The 18,642-nt window shown below is 43.8% G+C and overlaps 1 protein-coding gene across 1 annotated transcript; it reads right to left on the bottom strand.

Moving 5' to 3' along the window:
• Positions 1-907: 907 nt before the first annotated feature.
• LOC310829591 (serine/threonine-protein kinase SBK2-like) lies at positions 908-15,225 on the bottom strand. Its single transcript, XM_083708277.1, is given in 5 exon segments — positions 908-4,292; positions 4,994-5,196; positions 6,890-7,062; positions 14,825-14,895; positions 14,898-15,225. Coding segments are annotated over 5 exon segments (1,065 nt in total). The 5' UTR covers positions 14,958-15,225; the 3' UTR covers positions 908-3,734.
• Between the last annotated feature and the right edge of the window lie 3,417 nt (positions 15,226-18,642).

The raw sequence follows: 18,642 nt of genomic DNA, 5'->3' as shown, positions 1-18,642 counted from the left end.
TTTGCCAGAGCAGCTTCATCACGCTGGCCACGTGACCCGGAAGTGTCTGCGGACAGCGCTGGCTCCCGGCCTCTAGAGTGAGATGAGCGCACAACCCTAGAGTCTGTCAAGACTGGCCTGTACGGGCAGGGGTACCTTTACCTTTACCTTTACCTTTTATTTTCACTGGAGAGATGTTGAAGGTTACAAAGTTATGTGAACCACATACCCCCTCAAGCCAAGGAGATAAGTAACTATACAACTTTTGTATAGTTTGTATATATGTTGGAAGTGGCTGGGGCAACCCAGTCAGATGGGTGGGGTATAAATAATAACATTATTGTTATTGATCATGGAATTGTAGAGTTGGAAGTGACCTCCTCCTCCTATTTTCACTGGAGAAATGTTGGAGGGTATGCTTCCAGTGTTAAAAGGACCTTCCCCAACTCTTATCCTGCTGCTCCCCTCATGGTGCTATTTGCGGGGGGGGGGGAGTGACAGGGAGGGGAGAGGCCAAGTGTGAACCACATTCTGAGTCACATCCAGCTCAAACCTATTTAAAGGTAGCTCATACTTTGAGCTTCCACCATTCAAAGTCTCATCCCAAAGTTCCTGCTTCCATGTTGGAAATGTCACAAATGAATAAGTCAGCCCTTTTGGATTAAAACTGGTCAACCATTGGCCAAGGAGTGTGTACCCATTGAGTGCTGAGTTGACAAGTGGGTGGGGCTCAGATTCTGTGTTCCATCACTTGCCTTTCTGCATGTTCATACTGAAGACTTGATGTGAGCTAGACTTCCTGTACCTGCCTGTACACTCCCTGTGGTTACCTGAGCAACCAGGGCTCCATGACAGGAGTACCTATATAACAAATTAACTTGTGGGCAGCCATGTCAGTCCACTAGAAAAAATTCAAACAGCAGCAGTATCATCATACTTTTATTAGGACTAGCTAAGAAGTCACAAAGAAGTGTACAAACTTTTGTGTTCATCATAATTCTTCTTGTGCATACATGTTAAGCAAGAGGAGGGAAGATGTATTTAGGCAATATGAAAAGCCCAATGCTGTAGTTGTTGTAGTTGGGGGCATACAGGGGACATACATCATACAGATTTGATTATGTTAGATGGTGCCTGATATGGATTCTAGCTTCTGTGAATTGCCAAACAGAGTACATCTAAACTAGCTAGCCTTCTGTACTCAGACTATGAGCCTTGCAGGCCCGAAGAAGTAAGATCTCAGATGCAGAAGGGCATGCTGGGGTGAAAGAGGTCTTAAAACACTTTAATAAAAGCCAACAATTATTCTAATCTATTTCTAGCACTGTTTCTAGCAGAGTCCCTTATAAGGTATAAATAAATACAATGGATATGCATTTTAGACGGGCACTTAAATTCCCAGCACCCATCTAAAATTAATCCCCAGCTTTGCTAATGTAAAGGACCATCACCATTGACATCCAGTTGCCCACTGTGAGAAATGGGATGCTGTGAGAAAGGTGTTTGGTCTGATCCTGCAAGACTCTTTTTATTTCAGGTTTTTAGTTGGTCTTAATAAATACATTTGGTTATCATTGCTGTTTGCACCATAAATGTGTTTACAAATGTATTTGCCCTCTAGAAATTAGATAATTTGAGGAGCACACAAAATATTTTAAATGTACCTGTGGGGGAACGGGGGAAGGACAGTAGTGAGTGAAGATTTGCAATATGGTGATTATTCCATTAGAACAACAGAACTTTATCACAGCACAGAAATTGATGGGACAAAGAAATTTGCTGATATTTCTAGGAATGCATTCTATGTGCATTATTGATGAGAAAATAGCTGAATGCTGGAACATAATCGGCATCATTACATGTGCTTTTTTCCTCCAGGGGGCACTCAAGGGGACACAGTACCAACACCTCTTTTTTTGTTGTTAAAAAGTGTGGTACTTACTGTAACAACTTCATGGTGAGTACTGAAACCTTTTTTTTTAATAGAAAAAAAGCACTGCTCATCACCTTTTGATTCCATCCCAATAGTCTATTTTAAAATTTTACACCATCTTTCTTTCTCTATATGTTGCGTAATTGTGCCTTTCTTCCTCGCAAATGATCTGGGTATTTTATATATCTTTTTTTTATAAAAAAAAGAAAGAAATAGAAAAGTGCACACAAATGGAATCCACATCACTAACTACAGTAGGTGATCCAAATCTCTTTATATAAAATGGGGAACATATATATCTGGGATTATAAAATAGTCAGGGAAGATGTCTACTTAATAATGGATAAGGTTGGCAGACAGTGGACGGTGATGGAGGCAATGGAAATGAGGTACCTGAGCAACTGTTCGATTTGTGGATGCCTTCTGCTTTCAAACTTTAAAAATGCTATCTGTGATAAACGGATAGATGAAGAGGGTTGCGAAACATTTCCCCAAAGGTCATTCGCAGCAGTAAGGGACATTGTGGTAAAATTAGTACCTCTTTTATGAGGTACTAACTGCAGTGTGAAATATAGAGCACGAATCAAGACAGGGCACCACTGCCTTAAATGCAGGCCGCATAGCTTACTATGACTATTTACTGGAAAAAACATTTTGTAACACTAATTGTAAGGAATCTTTAAAAGAAGTAGAGCGAGGAACAGTAGAACCAGTATCTTGAGAAAAGTGTGTTCAACTGAGTTTTGCTCTTAGGCCTTTTCCTTCTTTCTTTAAAAGAAGTTATGCATGTCACTGAAATCAGCAAGACTTAAGTGAAAACATGACTTAATTTTTCACATTGATTTCAATGGGGCCTGAGTGCAACTAAGTTAGTCTGGATCCAACCCAGTATTTCAACAATCCCTACAGCAGCCCGTCAAAGATAGACTAGTACTGTATTAGATTCCCATATTGTAGACACTAAAAGCTTTCTTAAGGACACCTAGTGGACTCAGGTGAAATGTGAACCTGGCTGGCAGCCTATAACTTTTGCCACTGTACACTCAGGGCTCATCCACATTTCCGCTTCCCTGTGATGTTCCCTGGGGAAAACCCACTGTTTACTGCTGAATCGGAACAAACATCAATCGGGTTTTCTCTGGATTGACGTTTGCTCCAATTCAGTGCTAAAGAGCAGCTTTTCCTCAGGAAAGCAGTGGTACAAAACCACTCAGAGCTGTGCCTAGAAAACATGGGACAAGCAGGAAGCCACTAGGACCCATGCTTTCCAATGTGCAAGATGAGTAGAAGTGTGAATGAGCCCTCAGAGAAAAGTGACTTTCAATTCAGAGCATGAAAACTATACAGATAATGAAATTAAAAATACCACGTATACATGATAAAGGTTTATGTATGGTTGCACTATGAAAGTTTGAAACTGTAAATGTCCTTAAAAGCCTTTAACACTCCTCACATCCAAGGAATGCCAAGCCTTTCCCAAATGATGTGATGAAGATGGGCAGAAGGTGGGCAATATCAGCTTCTGCAGCCTGTGGAAAAATGAGTTTACCTTTGGGGATATAAGATGAGTCTGTTCTTAGCACAAGGATGCTTAGCCACTAAGAGTGCCAGAAGATCAGACACACGGCATACAAAATACACATTTTGTCTCCTCCTGAAATCTGAATGTCCAGTGTTACGTTCCTTGGGGAATGTTGTGAAATAACCCAGCCGAGAGCACGTAACATTTGAATTCCTGCAAGTATCTTTGTATTCGGATGAGTTGCTTAGTGCTTTTCTCTCCCCAACCTCATAAACTGGATTCCTGCTCTGCTTTATTGCGCTAGGGGTCTTTGGCTGCCACTTCTGCTCGCCATGGCCGGTCAAGGTAGCTGAGTACCCGGCGGATGGGACCGCGCTTTGTGGGCTCCAGAGCCAGGAGGCTCCGCAACATGGCGACGGCATCTGGCGACAGAGGGCGCCAGTGATATGGCAAGTCTTCGTCTAGGCCAGACTGTTGCCATATCACAAAGTCATCAAAGAAGGAATCCTCAGGCAACGTCTTCTCCCAAGGGAAGTAGCCGGTGAGCAGGCAGAAGATCAGCACTCCAAGGGCCCAGGCATCCAGGCTGGCGTCAATGGGCAGGCCTGGGGAGTCGCCAGTGCCACGACTCAGCTCGGGTGCAGTGTAAGGGATGATCCCAACCACCAGGCGCAGAAGGGTGCCCTGGGGCCGCGTCAGGCCAAAATCTGTCAGTTTGATGCAGTGGCAATGGCGATCGAAAAGCAGGATGTTCTCAGGCTTGACATCTCGATAGACAAGGCCCCGGCTGTGGATGAAGTCCAGAGCACTCACCAGCTGTTTGGCACAGAGCTTGGCTGCTGGTTCAGGGATGCCAGCCTGGTCAGAGAAGAGAAAGGCACGTGTTTTTATCATGTCGGGTCTCCTCACTTCCTCATAAGTGTTTAGGCTCTGCCACTGAAACACAAGCCCTTTTCTGCTCTTGAATAAAGCAACAAAATCTCAACAGGCATTTAAAAATAAACGTCACATTTCCTTTCCCTCTATGATGCCACCATGACCACATCAACCCATGTTAAAATATCTCAAGACACATTCAGCTGCAAGCTTCAAAAGGCTTTGCCCCACTGCTTTTGTTTAATCTATGGATTTTTTGTTTTAAATTCCTGCTGTAATTTGTTTAATTAACAGCCATTTCATGATTTCAGAAATAAAACCACGCATGTGTTGGTAGAATTCCTAGCTGAAGCCAATTATTCATTCCTTCATTATACAGTCATACGATGGAAGTCGAACAGAATCTGTTCCAGAAGTCTGTTCAACTTCCAAAACATTCAGAAGCTCCTGCAGCCAATTGGAAACCGCGGAAGCCCTTCAGACGTTTGGGTCCCAAAGAACATTTGCAAACCAGAACACTCACTTCTGGGTTTACGACATTCGGGAGCCAAAACATCCGAGGACCAAGGTATTCGGATCCAAGGTATAACTGTATTTTTATCCTGCCCTTCCTCCCTGAGGAGACCTGGGCATGGGGTGCTGGGAGCTAAGCTTTGCATTGGATGTCTGTGTATATTCCTTACCTTGGGCTTGATAATGGAGATGAGGTCCTTGTGCAAGGCTGCCTCATAGAGAAAACCATAGTGCTGGCTGGACTCTATGGCGATGCCAAACATTCCAACGATGGCAGGGTGTGTGGAGAGTGAGAGGGCCACACAGTATTCATACAAGAAATTCTCCAGTTTAGTGCTTGCCTTAGGCAGCAGCTTGAGAGCCATAGGGGTCCCTGAGGGGGTTGAGAGATACAAAAGTGAATGAGACATTGAGATAATACTACTCCAATAACAGTAAATGTATTTCCACAATAGACAACTGAAACGTAGTGTTACTCCAATTGCATTTATATATATATATATATATATATATATATATATATATATATATATATAAAGTTGGATAGTGGGAGGAGAGGGATTACATCTATCAATCAAATCAAGTAAGGTGAAGTCTCTTTAACATACAGCACTCATACATGTGAGATAATTAAGATACGAGTTCAACCATTATAGCTAAACATGGATTAGAAGAGGGGGAATTGCAGTAGCAACAAAATGAGGGGGTGGTGAGGAGATGAGGGTGTTCCCTTTCAAACACTTGAACAAGACTTGGATTTAGAAAGCAGGGATTTGCAGCAGCTCATCCTATCTATCTAGAGCCTGATGAGCTGCACCCAATCATACTAAAAGAGCTTGCGGGTGTAATCTCAGAGCCTCTGTCTATAATCTCTGAGAATTCTTGGAGAACATCAGGGAAAACTTTCTGACAGTAAGTGCTGCTGAACAGTGGCTGCTGGACTGCCTCGGAAAGTAATGGACTCTCCTTCATTGGCGGTTATTAAGCAGAGGTTGGATGGCCATCTGTCATGGATGCCTTAGATAAAATTCCTGCATTGAAGGGGGTTCTTAGCCCCATTGACCTGGGAGTAAGTCCCATTTGATGTGGGTTAAACCACAGAGCCTAGGACTTGCCGATCAGAAGGTTGGCAGTTTGAATCCCTACGACGGGGTGAGCTCCCGTTGCTCGGTCCGTGCTCCTGCCAACCTAGCAGTTCGAAAGCACGTCAAAGTGCAAGTAGATAAATAGGTACCACTCCAGCGGGAAGGTAAACAGCGTTTCCGTACGCTGCTCTGGTTCGCCAGAAGTGGCTTAGTCATCCTGGCCACATGACCTGGAAGCTATACGCCGGCTTCCTCAGCCAATAAAGCAAGATGAGTGCCGCAACCCCAGAGTCGGTCATGATTGGACATAATGGTCAGGGGTCCCTTTACCTTTACCTAACTTTCTTATGAATAGACGCGGGTAAGATTATGCTGTTAATTCTGAATTTCAGAATTGGGGAGAATGAGTCCCATTCATTCTTTTTGGGGCCCATAAATCTTTTAGGCACAAGACAAGTTGTAAGGACTACATTCACAATGATATTTTCATTAAAATGGGCTTCAGTGAAACCACTAAGAGCTGGGTCAAGAATGTTGCTTGATATGTGGAGTTTGTTTGAAATTGTTTGGGCACTCTTTCTACGGTCACGAGATGGAAGATGAATGCCTCCACAGGCAATGATAAGTTTTTTCACACCAAATGCCCACAGTAGAGATCTTGTCACCCACTTGGGGACCTTCAGGTGACAAGTGATTCATAAGTTTAATAAATGAATGAAATGAGTGACTGAATAGAGTGGGGTTTTTTTTAAAAAAAATGGCCAGTTCTGTCCATGACCACTGCTGTGTATGACTGGCTGACCACAGATCACACATAGTAATTTGAAATTGTTACCACACCCATTGGTTATGGCAAGTGGTCCAACCTTCTCCAGTGGCACACCTGGCCACTGAAGTATTCTCATCCCTAGTTGCCCTTTCAACGTAAGCAGCCTGTTGGTGAGTGGAGTTGCCAGAGCACACAAGGCAATCCACCCTTACCTCTCTTCCTGTGAGTCACCAGCACCACCTGCCCATATTTCCCCTTGCCCAACTCCTTGATGATGTGGTAGTGCTCAGACACCTCCATGTGCACCAAACTCTGGGACGTGATTTCCAACATGTCTTCTAGGAGAGCCTGGGCCTCCATGCCTGAGGACAGGTCCATGACCAAGCTGCAAGAAACACAGGAAGAAATTGTTAAGTACAGCTTGAAATGAATTGCGTTGGGCAGGGGAGGACAGCAGAAAGCCAGTTCTCTACATACATACGAATATATAACATTTCAATTCTCCTAAGTCACAAGTAATTGAAAACAACCAAACAGCACAAGAAATCCAAATGTAGCAAACAAAATTACGGTGGTACCTCGGGTTACATACGCTTCAGGTTACATATGCTTCAGGTTACAGACTCCGCTAACCCAGAAATAGTGCTTCAGGATAAGAACAGAAATTTTGCTCCGGCAGCACAGCGGCAGCAGGAGGCCCCATTAGCTAAAGTGGTGCTTCAGGTTAAGAACAGTTTCCGGTTAAGAACAGACCTCCGGAATGAATTAAGTACTTAACCCGAGGTAGGTGATTTGTTTTGTTTTTTTAATGGCACCCCAGTCAGAAGAGCGAGGTACAAATAACAAAATTGTTGTTCTTGTTACTTGAAATATCTCTTCAGATGGTCCAAGCAGCAGGGCCAGCCCACCCATGAGGCAAAGTGAGGTGACCACCTCAGGCAGCAGGATCCACAGGAGCAGCAGATCCTGAGGTAGATCTTTATTCCCCACTTGTTCCTGTTGCAGATCTTCACTCACTCCTTCTTTCCTGGTGGGGAGGAGAGAGCATCTAATGGCACTCCTATGGAGGTATGGTCACTCATATTGCCCAAACGTTTTTTTACTTTTTGCTGGGTTCTCAAAAATTCCTCGTTTTTCCAAGGACTAGTTTCTCCTGCACTTAATGCCCCAGGAGTTTGTTTCAGATTGCAAGAAGGTTGGTAATGGTTCCCTACCATGCAGATGTGCCCTCACCACCCACCAATCTCAAGTCCCATTTGCAGAACAGGGAAGGAAGTCATTTACCTCCCCTCTTCCCCCTCAACATATGGTAATGACGCATTCTCCTCACTATTTGGTGTCTCTTGGGCCAAGGCAATAATCAGAGCCATCCTATAGCTCCAAAAGGTCTCTAGGATGAGACTTTGCCTTTCTTTGCTTCCCCGCAGCTCCCCAGGGTGTTCAGATACCCTGGAAACCTTTCAGTGACCTTGAAACAGAAGAACACACATGCCTGGCACTCTTTATACACCATGAAAAGTATGAATTGGTCCAGATGGCCTTGGGGCAACTACGGAGCAGAAACCTACATACTGTGTAATTTCAACCTAAATTTGAGTTCCCTGCCCCTGTCCCCCAATGTGCACATCTGAATATTGCACATTGTTAATTCCCAGTTCTATCCCATGTCTCCAGGGTCCAGTTGGGTTTTTTAAAGCATGCTTTAGCTCTCCACTTAGATGATATTTCTGGGCTGAATTCTTTCGAAATGAATTACCTCTCAGAAGGAAAAGTAGAAAGAAGTCCTTTCAGTTGAAGGTGGTATCAGTCTTACAATTCATTCAGAAAACATCATCTTGAAAGGGCACCCTTCCTCTTCTCTTTCACACAGGAGGAGCCACCTCTTTCAATACATCATCTGCACTTAAGTACTTACATTTTTTAAAAAAAATATCCCACTGCCTGAGTAATTCAGGGCACCTTTTCATCAGTCAAAACGTTTTGATGGATTAATCTATTTGACTAGGCACTCTAGCCCTAACTGAAGGTAAATTCATTCACACATCCATATTGATGTGGCAGGCATGTGGGCTGAGTAGATTTGGACAGAGTTGTTGTTATTATGATGCTGAAGTAGTTATGCAGTTATCAGACCAGCAACATATCACACAATCTGTTTGAATGCACAGCACAACCACTCAATCCAATTTCAGCAGTTTTGAGGGAAAATAGTAAATGTGGGTTAAGTTGCAATGTGTTCCTCTTTATGGGTAGCTTAAAAGGTGCCCCTAGCTCCATGCTTTTGCTCATTTAGGACACCAGGAAGCAATTTTAGGCTTGCCTAAAGTCCTCCTGACTAGTGACGAGAACAGGAGCATATAGAACCAGGGGAAATAATGTCAATCCAAGCTACTTATAAACACCTCCTAATATAATTCATTCTGTGTTGTTGTTGTTGTTGTTGTTGTTGTGTGAGTGAGAAAGAGAGAGGATTTAGAGTTGTCACACAGATAAATAAAACCATATGTGTGTGTTGTCATGCTCATCCACTAAATAGGAATGCATGTGATCATCCCATAAGAAGCAGCTGGCATTCTTTTCCACAGTGCAGTGTTTGGATATGGATTCTAGTTTCTGTGAATTGCCACACAGAGTACATCTAAACTAGCTAGCCTTCTGTACTCAGACTAAGAGCCTTGCGGGTTTCGTCTGCTCTTAGCTCAGGGCAGTCCAGCCTCTCAGACGAAGTGGTCCTCAAGAGCACTTCAGCACAGAACCTGCAAGCCACACGCTGAATTAAATTTCTATATTGTTAATTAAAGTGTTTGCAATATAGTTTATATTATTTAATATACACAGATATGTGTATATATATATATTATATATAAATTAAGCACACAATAGATTTAATATAATTATTTATCAAATAAATTTAATACAGAAACTCAGGACAAGTCTCTGGCAGATAGATAGATGCGCAACAGCAGCCCGAGTTTGCTCTTCCTCTCCAGGCAGGTTTTTCCACACAGCCACCGCTCCTCCCCACCTGGGGCTACCCAAAAAAAAGAGAGGTATTAGACCTCCCTCAGCTGAGCCAATCCAGCATCTATGATGGAAGTCAAGCAAAGGTACTCTGTATATGCGTAGATGCAACTCTAACCCTAGAAAGGGCGTATACTGTATCCTTTGCCCTCTTAATCCTTACATGTCAACTGTGGGAAGTCTTGCATGTAGATGTATTGTAACAGCTTGGTGTTTCCATCTACGTAGTCTACATTATGAGTGGGCCAGGCCAAACAAGCTGAAACAGTTGCATCTACAGCAGATTGGATGCACTGCCTCTGTAGTATCCCTGAGATTCTTTGAGCCACAATTTTTGATTCTAGTCCCTTTCCCCTCTCCCACTCCATACAGACATATTCCAAATTTAGCAAGGCTAAAGTGTATCAATCTCCCTAACTAATTCCACTTATAAAACATTGTCCCGGTTGCAGAACTGTGCAGAACTCTAGAATGCTGGAAGGCAGAATGGAAAATCTCTTTGATGGTGACTTCTTTCTACACACTCTTTTTTGGTCCACTTCAAGCGGGTGAGCAGACTGGCTCTATGTCATGTTCTAAATTACATTTCTGGTGCCCCGCGGAAGATGGACACAGTCGCCTGTAGCCCCCTTTGCTTAGCTGCTGCCAGAGTGCCTGCCTTCTGATTCCATGCCAAGCGTCCTCTCTTACAGGCTAGGAAAGTTCATGGGGATTTGGGCCTAAATGGGATTGACACGCTCTTAAAGCCACTGGAGATCCGTTTCCAAGCTTCTAGAGGCAGAGGGAAAGGGCATGGCAAGGTCCAACAACCGTCTCCTTTTTCTCTCTTCTGCCTAGCCTGCTCCTAGAGATAAGCCCAGTATACAGAGGCAAATGTGAAAGGGAGAGAGAAAGATGCTTAAATAAATAAATAAATAAGCTTGAGGCTTAAGGGTGCCTGGAAGTCTGGATGAGCTAGATCAGTAGTGTAGTGTCTGGTGTTGGTTATTCAGTGGTGGGAGCAGTTGGCATTTTGTACATGCTCGTAAGGCGTCTTGCTTTTATTAGACCTAGCAAATGAAAAGGTATCACATCCATTTTATGACCCCTCTGATGTGATAACCTTCTGGTTTCTCTCACTCAATTTCACACAAATAGATCACTGTGTGAAAAATAAAATAAAAACATGTTACAAAGACTCATCGTTTGATTTTAAGCCCAGAGTAAAAACACAAGGCTGTGCAACAGCACTCCCCCCCTCCTCTCCCCTGCAGCCCTCGCACCCCCCACTTGTTCAGCATTGGATTATTATTATTTACAATAGTAAATAAAAACACAGTGTGTTTTTATTGCTACTAACTATAAATCTCCTCTCCTTTAAGCTTCAGTGTGAAGTGAAGGAAGTCTCATCTCCCATCGCGGCTGTATCTCTTCCAAATGAGTGGCAGAGACACCAACCAAGACTTCACAGAATACTCTCCAGTTACAGGCAAAGCAACAAATATTTGGCCCGCCCATTCGCGGCTGCTGCTGCATGCCACTTGGCTGTGATCGATCATGTGGACTTGGACACTCGCAAGGAACCCAATCTGCCTCTCAGGACAATCCTTGCACGCAAAGCAGGGTTGAAGGGGAGGCGGTTGCCCTGGTAACCGAGCAAATCTGAGGCCTGTTTCACTCAGGTACCATTCATTTGCACAGGGCAAAAGAGACCATTTTTCACTAGTCAAAAAAGAGGAAAACTTTTCATTAAGTGCCCTCTTCCTCTCCTTCATTCGCTCTACCTATAGGTGCAGTCCACGGATAAACCTTGCTGCTACCCCACTACTAATAAAGGTGGACCCAACTGGTCTGTTTGATGCTTTGCCACAATTTCTGTGAAATTCTGCTTCCTGGTTTAAATGGCATGTGAGTTCTATGGTGAATTTTCTACTCACGCAAGAGAACAGAGCCTGCCTCTGACCCTATGAAAGGTCAGAGAGATTCAGAAGATAAGGCCATTCTTCCATTTTTGAAGGAGACAACTCCTCTCACGTTTGTGCTTTTTGCTTCCCCTCCTGCTTTGAAATCTGACCTCCAAACCTTGCCTTTGGATGGCCATATGATCTACTCTACAGAAGTCAATTCTTTCTTGGAAGGACTGCTCTCTATATGAAGGTGTGTTTCTTCAGTTTGAATGGCCATTTGGTTTAAAGATGAAGAAATGTAAGAAGGAAAACCAAGTGCCTTGAAGCTGCCCATCAACGGTTAGCAACGCCTGGGAGCAGACTGAGCAAGTGCACAGGCCTCCTGTCCACAGCCTCACTCCATACAGGGAGATGTATTTTGTGTAAATTATAGAAAAGATTTTCTAAATTTGCATCAATACATATAAATTAATCTATCTTTTATGCAATTCTTTTTTGGTGATTTCCTTTCTTTTTTCAATGCAAATTGGCTACCCTGCCTTGCCTTCATTATCATTAGTTCCTCCTTGATTCTAACAAAATACTAGCAGTTAAGGAACAACTATTCAGGAGGAGCTAAGCTTACTAGGTGAGAACAATCGGTTTTAGAAGACAACTTCTTTACAAGCTCAGACTCCTTGTGAAACACTCACTACATTCTTTATTTAAAGCACTGCTTATGCCCAACGGAAGAAAATTACAAGTAAATAGGAATCCCTCTTTCCTGCTGTAATTTCTAAAGGGCAAATGTATTCTGTTTATCTGTGCAAGTTTAGGCCAGGGCTTGTGAAGTTGCCACTGAGTGAAGAGCTTTTTGCCATTTGAGGCAAAACAGAAAATGGCATGCACCCACTACCATTACCTTGTCCTCTGCCCCACTGCTGTCACCTGTAAGGACTAGTAAGTGTCTAGTCCTTAATGTTCTGGGTAGGCTTGCAGATAGCTGGTGAAATTTCAGAAACAAGGGTAAGGGCTGAGCAGGATTCCCAGGGTTTCAGAGATTCAGCGCCTTGCATAGCTTCCCCCTTTCACCATGTTGGTGAGGAAGTTAATGAAAAATAAGAATAGATCTGCATACATTTATTTTATTTTATATAGAAGTTGACTAATTCGTTTTCTGCGCGGAATTTAGTTGTGTGTTGTTTATAAAAAAAACAATGTTGGAATGTGCAGAGACCTTGTTTAGTGGTTCAGTTAAACACAGAGAACAATCACAGAAGGCTTTTAAGCCATAGCTGTCAATGTTTCCCTTTTTTTAAGGGAAATTCCCTTATTCCGAATAGGATTCCTCACAAGAAAAGGGAAAAGTTGACAGCTATATTTTAAGCACACATTCCCCCATAGCAGTTAAAACTGCGTGCAGGCCAGTTCATACAACCATCATGTCTGGTAACAATTTGTGTGATTTTTACTGATGCACAGGATAGGAGCTATCAGCTTTCTACACTGCTGCAAGCTGTAGCAGCAGGAGTGTGTTGTAGACAGCAGCCTGGTACTTTCCGCTCACAATGAAGGACTCTGGCCATCTGCTTACTGTGGACAAAAAGCTGCTGTGGTTCGAGCAGGGAAAAGGCATCACCATAAGCATAGCAGTAGTTCTGAATTGCCTCTGTTATTTCGGAGGGCCTGAGCTCAGGGAAAGTGTTTTTTTGTCTTGCAGTGCACTGTGCAGGATCTCCAGTTAAAGCTTGGGAAGTAGGGCAAGGATTTATATTTGTCCGAGATCTTGATAAAATGTTACCAGTTGTAGTAGATAATATTGGACTACAGAGGCCCAATGGTCTGACAGCATATAAAACAGCTACATGTGTTCTTACATGCCGGTGCACAGACCTACCTGATTAGAGCAGTCAGAACACTGTGCAAGCACAGACCCTGTTTTGGATGGATGCACAATCTTCCCTACAGGAAGGAGCTAAAGAGAAAATTTGCTACTGTATATTAGTTTACCAACACAAACCAGATGTGTTCCATGCTAATTGACTGACCCTTGTACATCACAAAGCCACACACACTCCCCTAGGGCTTTTTTTATTTTCTTCCTTTTTAGAAGCTGTTTTTTCAGGTGCTGGATAATTTGAATAGGAAGCTTGCAAGACACTTTTAATAAAATGGAATGCAGCCTACCTGAAACGGATAAATAAGTGATCCCTGCAGAGGCGGTTTTAGGGTAGCATGACTGGTTTGGTAGCTCTGGGCACCGTGCAACAGGGGGCGCTGCAATAATGATGTAGAACAGTGCATGCGAGGTGGGGGGACTGAACTTTAGCGTCGCACAGGGCGCCGCTGAAATGTGAGAGCCCAAAGTCTGCCACTGATCACTGCTGGATATGAAGGCAAGTATGTGTTTCCTTTGAAAAACAAAGATTGAGAGGGACCACAGGGCAAGGGGGAGGGGAATGCATTCACTCCTGTTGGTACATACACCTGTATATTACCGTATTCTTACTGGGCATCACGGATTAGATAACTGCAAAGAAACCTTAATTGTGAGTCTTGGATGAGAGAGAAAACCCCTCTGGGATTTATACAGGTTTTTACTCAAATACTGGAAACTTTGGCCAGTAAATGTAGTGTGGAATTAGACACAAGGGACACTGAGCTGCCCCTTTGTATTTGTTCTTCTCCCTTCCCGGGCACATGTACTATAACATAATGTGCAATGTGACATCAATGTTCTGCACATTTCATCACCCCTGCTACTGACAGCCACTTATGAGGTGGCAACATGAACATACACAGTACAAGACATAACTGGAAAGAGGTGGGAAAGAAGTATAGAACAGTAGCAGGCAAACGATGGACGCTTTGCTAGAATTCTAGTCCTTAACACCTGCCTCTTCATGCACATTTCTGCTGCACTGCACTGCAATTCCTCACACATCAATCGCCCAGACAAGAACCAGGGACACTTTTTAGAATGAACGCTCTGTGCTGATTAGTCAGTGTAGATAATTATTTCTTGCCCTTTATTTTGGCTTTGGCTTACACAGTTGGGCTGTTCTCTTGCATTCCGTACCCGAGAACACCTTTGCAAACTGTCCAAAAGCACTGGGGTAGCAGGCAGACCCATAGTTATTTGAATGGAAGCCACCTGTCAGATTGTTCCATCAGGACTCTGCTGTCTGCAGCCCAGGTAACAGAGCTGACCCCAGGACCTAGTTCCCCACCCTGGCACCGCGGACTCCACCTGGTACTTACTTCCTGCTGTGCTGAAGGATCTCTGGAGTGCCCAGTCTCTCTCTCTCTCTCTCTCTCTCACTCGCTCGCTTTCTTGCTTCTGCTGCTGTCTGGTGAAACTGTCCAGAGTGCAGCCGGGGTGTCTGCCAGGCATTACCGGGTCTAAGCGTGACGCTCCGCCTCTTCTCCTGTGCCACACACACCCTATGGAGCTGGAGTTTGAAGAGGGGGAGCGCAAGCGAGGGTGTCATCTATCTCTCTAGGACAGATGAAAGAGTTGAGCATACCAGGCAGGCTGCTCCACCCGGCAGCATTCAGCCCAGACCATGGCATCTGCCAGGATACCTAACCCGCAGCAAGAGTTTGGGCTCCTGTTTCTGGGGGATTCAATGGCCTTTCACCTCTCTCCCATAGTCCTCTGCCATTCCCCATAATCCTTTATGCTGCAGTTGTGATACAGTGACATCCTGTGTCCATGTCTCTTCACTGCATGGGGAGGGGGGGAGAGAGAGAGAAAGAGAGAGAGGAAGCAAGCAGACAAGCAGGGGGGACGAGGAAATCATAGTCTCCCTCCTTCTGCACCCCCCACGTGTCCATCTCCTCTCCACACTATTCATGCTAGCTGAAAAGTACAAGGGATCCTGCAAGAGTAAGCTGTGACAAATGTCTGTACCATGTTCTGAGGTTGCCAACAGCTGGCTACCTCTTAAAGGTGGTTTCCATGGAAACCAGGGTGGTGCAGCTTATGTAACATGTACAGCAAGCCCAGGCTTGTAAGAAAGCCTGGACCTCCCCAAAAGCCAATATTTCACTTAGGGAAATGAATTGTCTTCCACACTAGAGAGAGAAAATTAAGCAGCGAGTACTTTTTTGCATTCAGTACAATAGTTGGTGGTACGCAAAAGAGATGTATATCATTTTGAATAGTACAGAAAGAGTGAATAGGGAGAAGTAAGTCACACTCTCATAAGTGAGAGGTACCTAGTTCAATCCAGTTCTCTGTGTTAGCAGCCCTGCCTCTTACTGCTTTACCAAAGATAGCTGTGAAGTATACTCTGTGCATATGCAAAAGCAGCCTCTTCTATTTTGTCACTTTACATAATCCTGTGCTGTCCTGCTGTACAAAACAGGAACAGTATAGCTCGGATTAAGCTCTGCAGCCAAGAGAAATGAGGATTTCAATCACATGCTTCTGTCTGTCTGGCTGCAACAGAATAAGCCCTGAAAACAACATCTGCTGAATTCCGAAATTTCAGCAAGTGTTTTGCGCATGAATGGGACAGAACTTCAGTGGTTTGGGCAAAACGAGGGAACCCAGCATTGCTGAGGGTGCTTCACGTGCCTGTGCTTTCTCCATGCTGCGATGGCCAATGAATTTGCAATATGCAAAACAACTCAAAGGTTAAAAGTGATTAGTCTCTCCTTCACTTGATCATGATTCATGTGATTTGATTTAACAATGAGAGTCCAACAGAGGGATATGACTGGACTGTTAGAAGGTATTGTGACCTACCTGACCCATGCTATTGGAAGGATTCAGGGTGGATTTGTCAAAGTGATGCTGGCAGCAGCATTGGCAAATGGAGTGGGTAAAGATTTGACTTGGATCTCTTGAGCTTGCTGTTCAAGCTCCAGCTTAGCATTTGGCTCTGTATTGGGGCCAAGCTATGTGTTGAACTGTAGATGTAAGTACTGTTGATCTAATGACCATTTCTGTCTTGAAAGGTGTCCTTAGAAATAAAGATAGTGGGATATTTTGAAAATTCAAATGATTGGGAAATTATTAATGTATCAGAATCTCTCATCTTCTTTAAATTTCAGGGCCTAGTTTCTTTATCTGACAGGAAACAAACAAAAACAGCTCAGTGAATCAAAATACAGAATAATGAAATCAGAAGACAGTTCACCTGTGGTTCAGTTTAGCTACTGAGCAGATCAGTCTAATTGGTTGGGGGGGTAGCTTTAATGACATTCATATACTGCAGCTGCATAAAGGTAAAGGTAAAGGTACCCCTGCCCGTACGGGCCAGTCTTGACAGACTCTGGGGTTGTGCGCCCATCTCACTCAAGAGGCCAGGGAGTATGGAGCCAGCATGGTGTGGTAGTTATAGTGTCAGGGTAGAACTTGGAAAAGTCAGGTTCAGAACCATGAACTTCTTTTAGGCCTTATCTACACTTACTTTTTGCCATCCTTTTTCTAGCCAGAGGTCCTCAGTTTAATGTTCCATACCCAAGCGGTGTTTTTTTCCCCTCTCCTCCTTTTGTTCTGAACTTTCCCTGTGAAAACCCACTCTTTAAAGCCGAATTGGAGCAAACATCAATTCGGGTTCTCCACAGATTTATGTCTGCTTTCATTGAGCTTTAAAGAGCAGGTTTTAACAAGGAAAACTCTGGAGCAAGATTTTAAAAAGGGCTCAGACATGGTCCTTTAAATCATGGGTCATGCCTGGAAAGAGAAGAGGATAGCCCCTTGGTGACCATGAGCTAGTCCATGGGTAGGCAAACTAAGGCCCGGGGGCCAGATCCGGTCCAATCACCTTCTAAATCCGGCCTGCGGATTTTTACATGAGTAGAATGTGTCCTTTTATTTAAAATGCATCTCTGCATTATTTGTGGGGCCTGCCTGGTGTTTTTACATGAATAGAAAGTGTGCTTTTATTTAAAATGCGTCTCTGGGTTATTAGTGGGGTATAGGAATTCGTTCTTCTTTCTTTCTTTCTTTTCACAAAATAGTCCGGCCCCCCACAAGGTCTGAGGGACAGTGGACCGGCCCCCTGCTGAAAAAGTTTGCTGAACCCCGAGCTAGTCGCTATCTCTCAACCCACCCAGGGTTGCTAGGATGATAAATTGAGAGATAAACATGTGTTCTGTTATGAGCTCCTTGGAAGGAAAGTACAATACAGTGGTACCTTGGGTTAAGAACTTAATTCGTTCCGGAGGTCCGTTCTCAACCTGAATCTGTTCTTAACCTGAAGCACCACTTTAGCTAATGGGGCCTCCCGCTGCTGCCGTGCCACCAGAGCACGATTTATGTTCTCATCCTGAAGCAAAGTTCTTAACCCAAGGTGCTACTTCTGGGTTAGCGGAGTCTGTAACCTGAAGCATCTGTAACCTGAAGCATCTGTAACCTGAGGTACCACTGTACATACATTATAAATAAACCCAGTTCATCTTATTTACTGCTGCAAGTGGCATGTAATGTAGGGAAAGAATATTAGCTGTGAAGGTTGCCTGTGTTGAGTGTTTCAGATGAGTGGTAACTGGAATCACTAATAATGAGATGGAAAATACATCCACCAGTCTATCTATAGCTCTTATTCTCTCTATAGCCTTGATAGTAAGGAGAAGGAAAAGATATCCACTAGTTTATCTATCTCTCTTATTCTTGCCTTGGCCTAGGCTCTTGGTTATTTAGGATTTGGATGCACAGCTGATAATCTTAGCAACTAGGCCTTTTAGATATTCACTGCTCACCTTCCTCCCTCTCATTTGGCACTTCTAGCTATCCTGTCACTATTTCCTCAGTCTGGAGGCAGCTGGAAAGCAGCATTCTGACATCTTACACAATGTGCTGCCAGCACTCTCTGCATCTGCCCAAATGGCCGGAGGCAGATGGAAACTGTAAGATGAAAGTGCAACAATATGAAGATCAAAGACGAGATAATGACAAAATATCCCACTTTCTGTATACTATTAGTTTAGACAGATGACTGGTATTTTTGAGTGGAATATGCATACCAGCAAATTCAGGTTGTTGCTATTGTTATAGATTGGGAGGGGGCAAACCCTAGAAATTGATAAATGGTAGGATTTTGATTATTTGGGATGTGAAGGGAGAA

This window comes from Podarcis gaigeae, assembly GCF_964106915.1.
Source record: "Podarcis gaigeae genome assembly, chromosome: 13".
Lineage (NCBI taxonomy): Eukaryota > Metazoa > Chordata > Lepidosauria > Squamata > Lacertidae > Podarcis > Podarcis gaigeae.
Note: the sequence above shows the minus strand (reverse complement) of the source record. Positions and strands in the feature narration are given on the sequence as shown.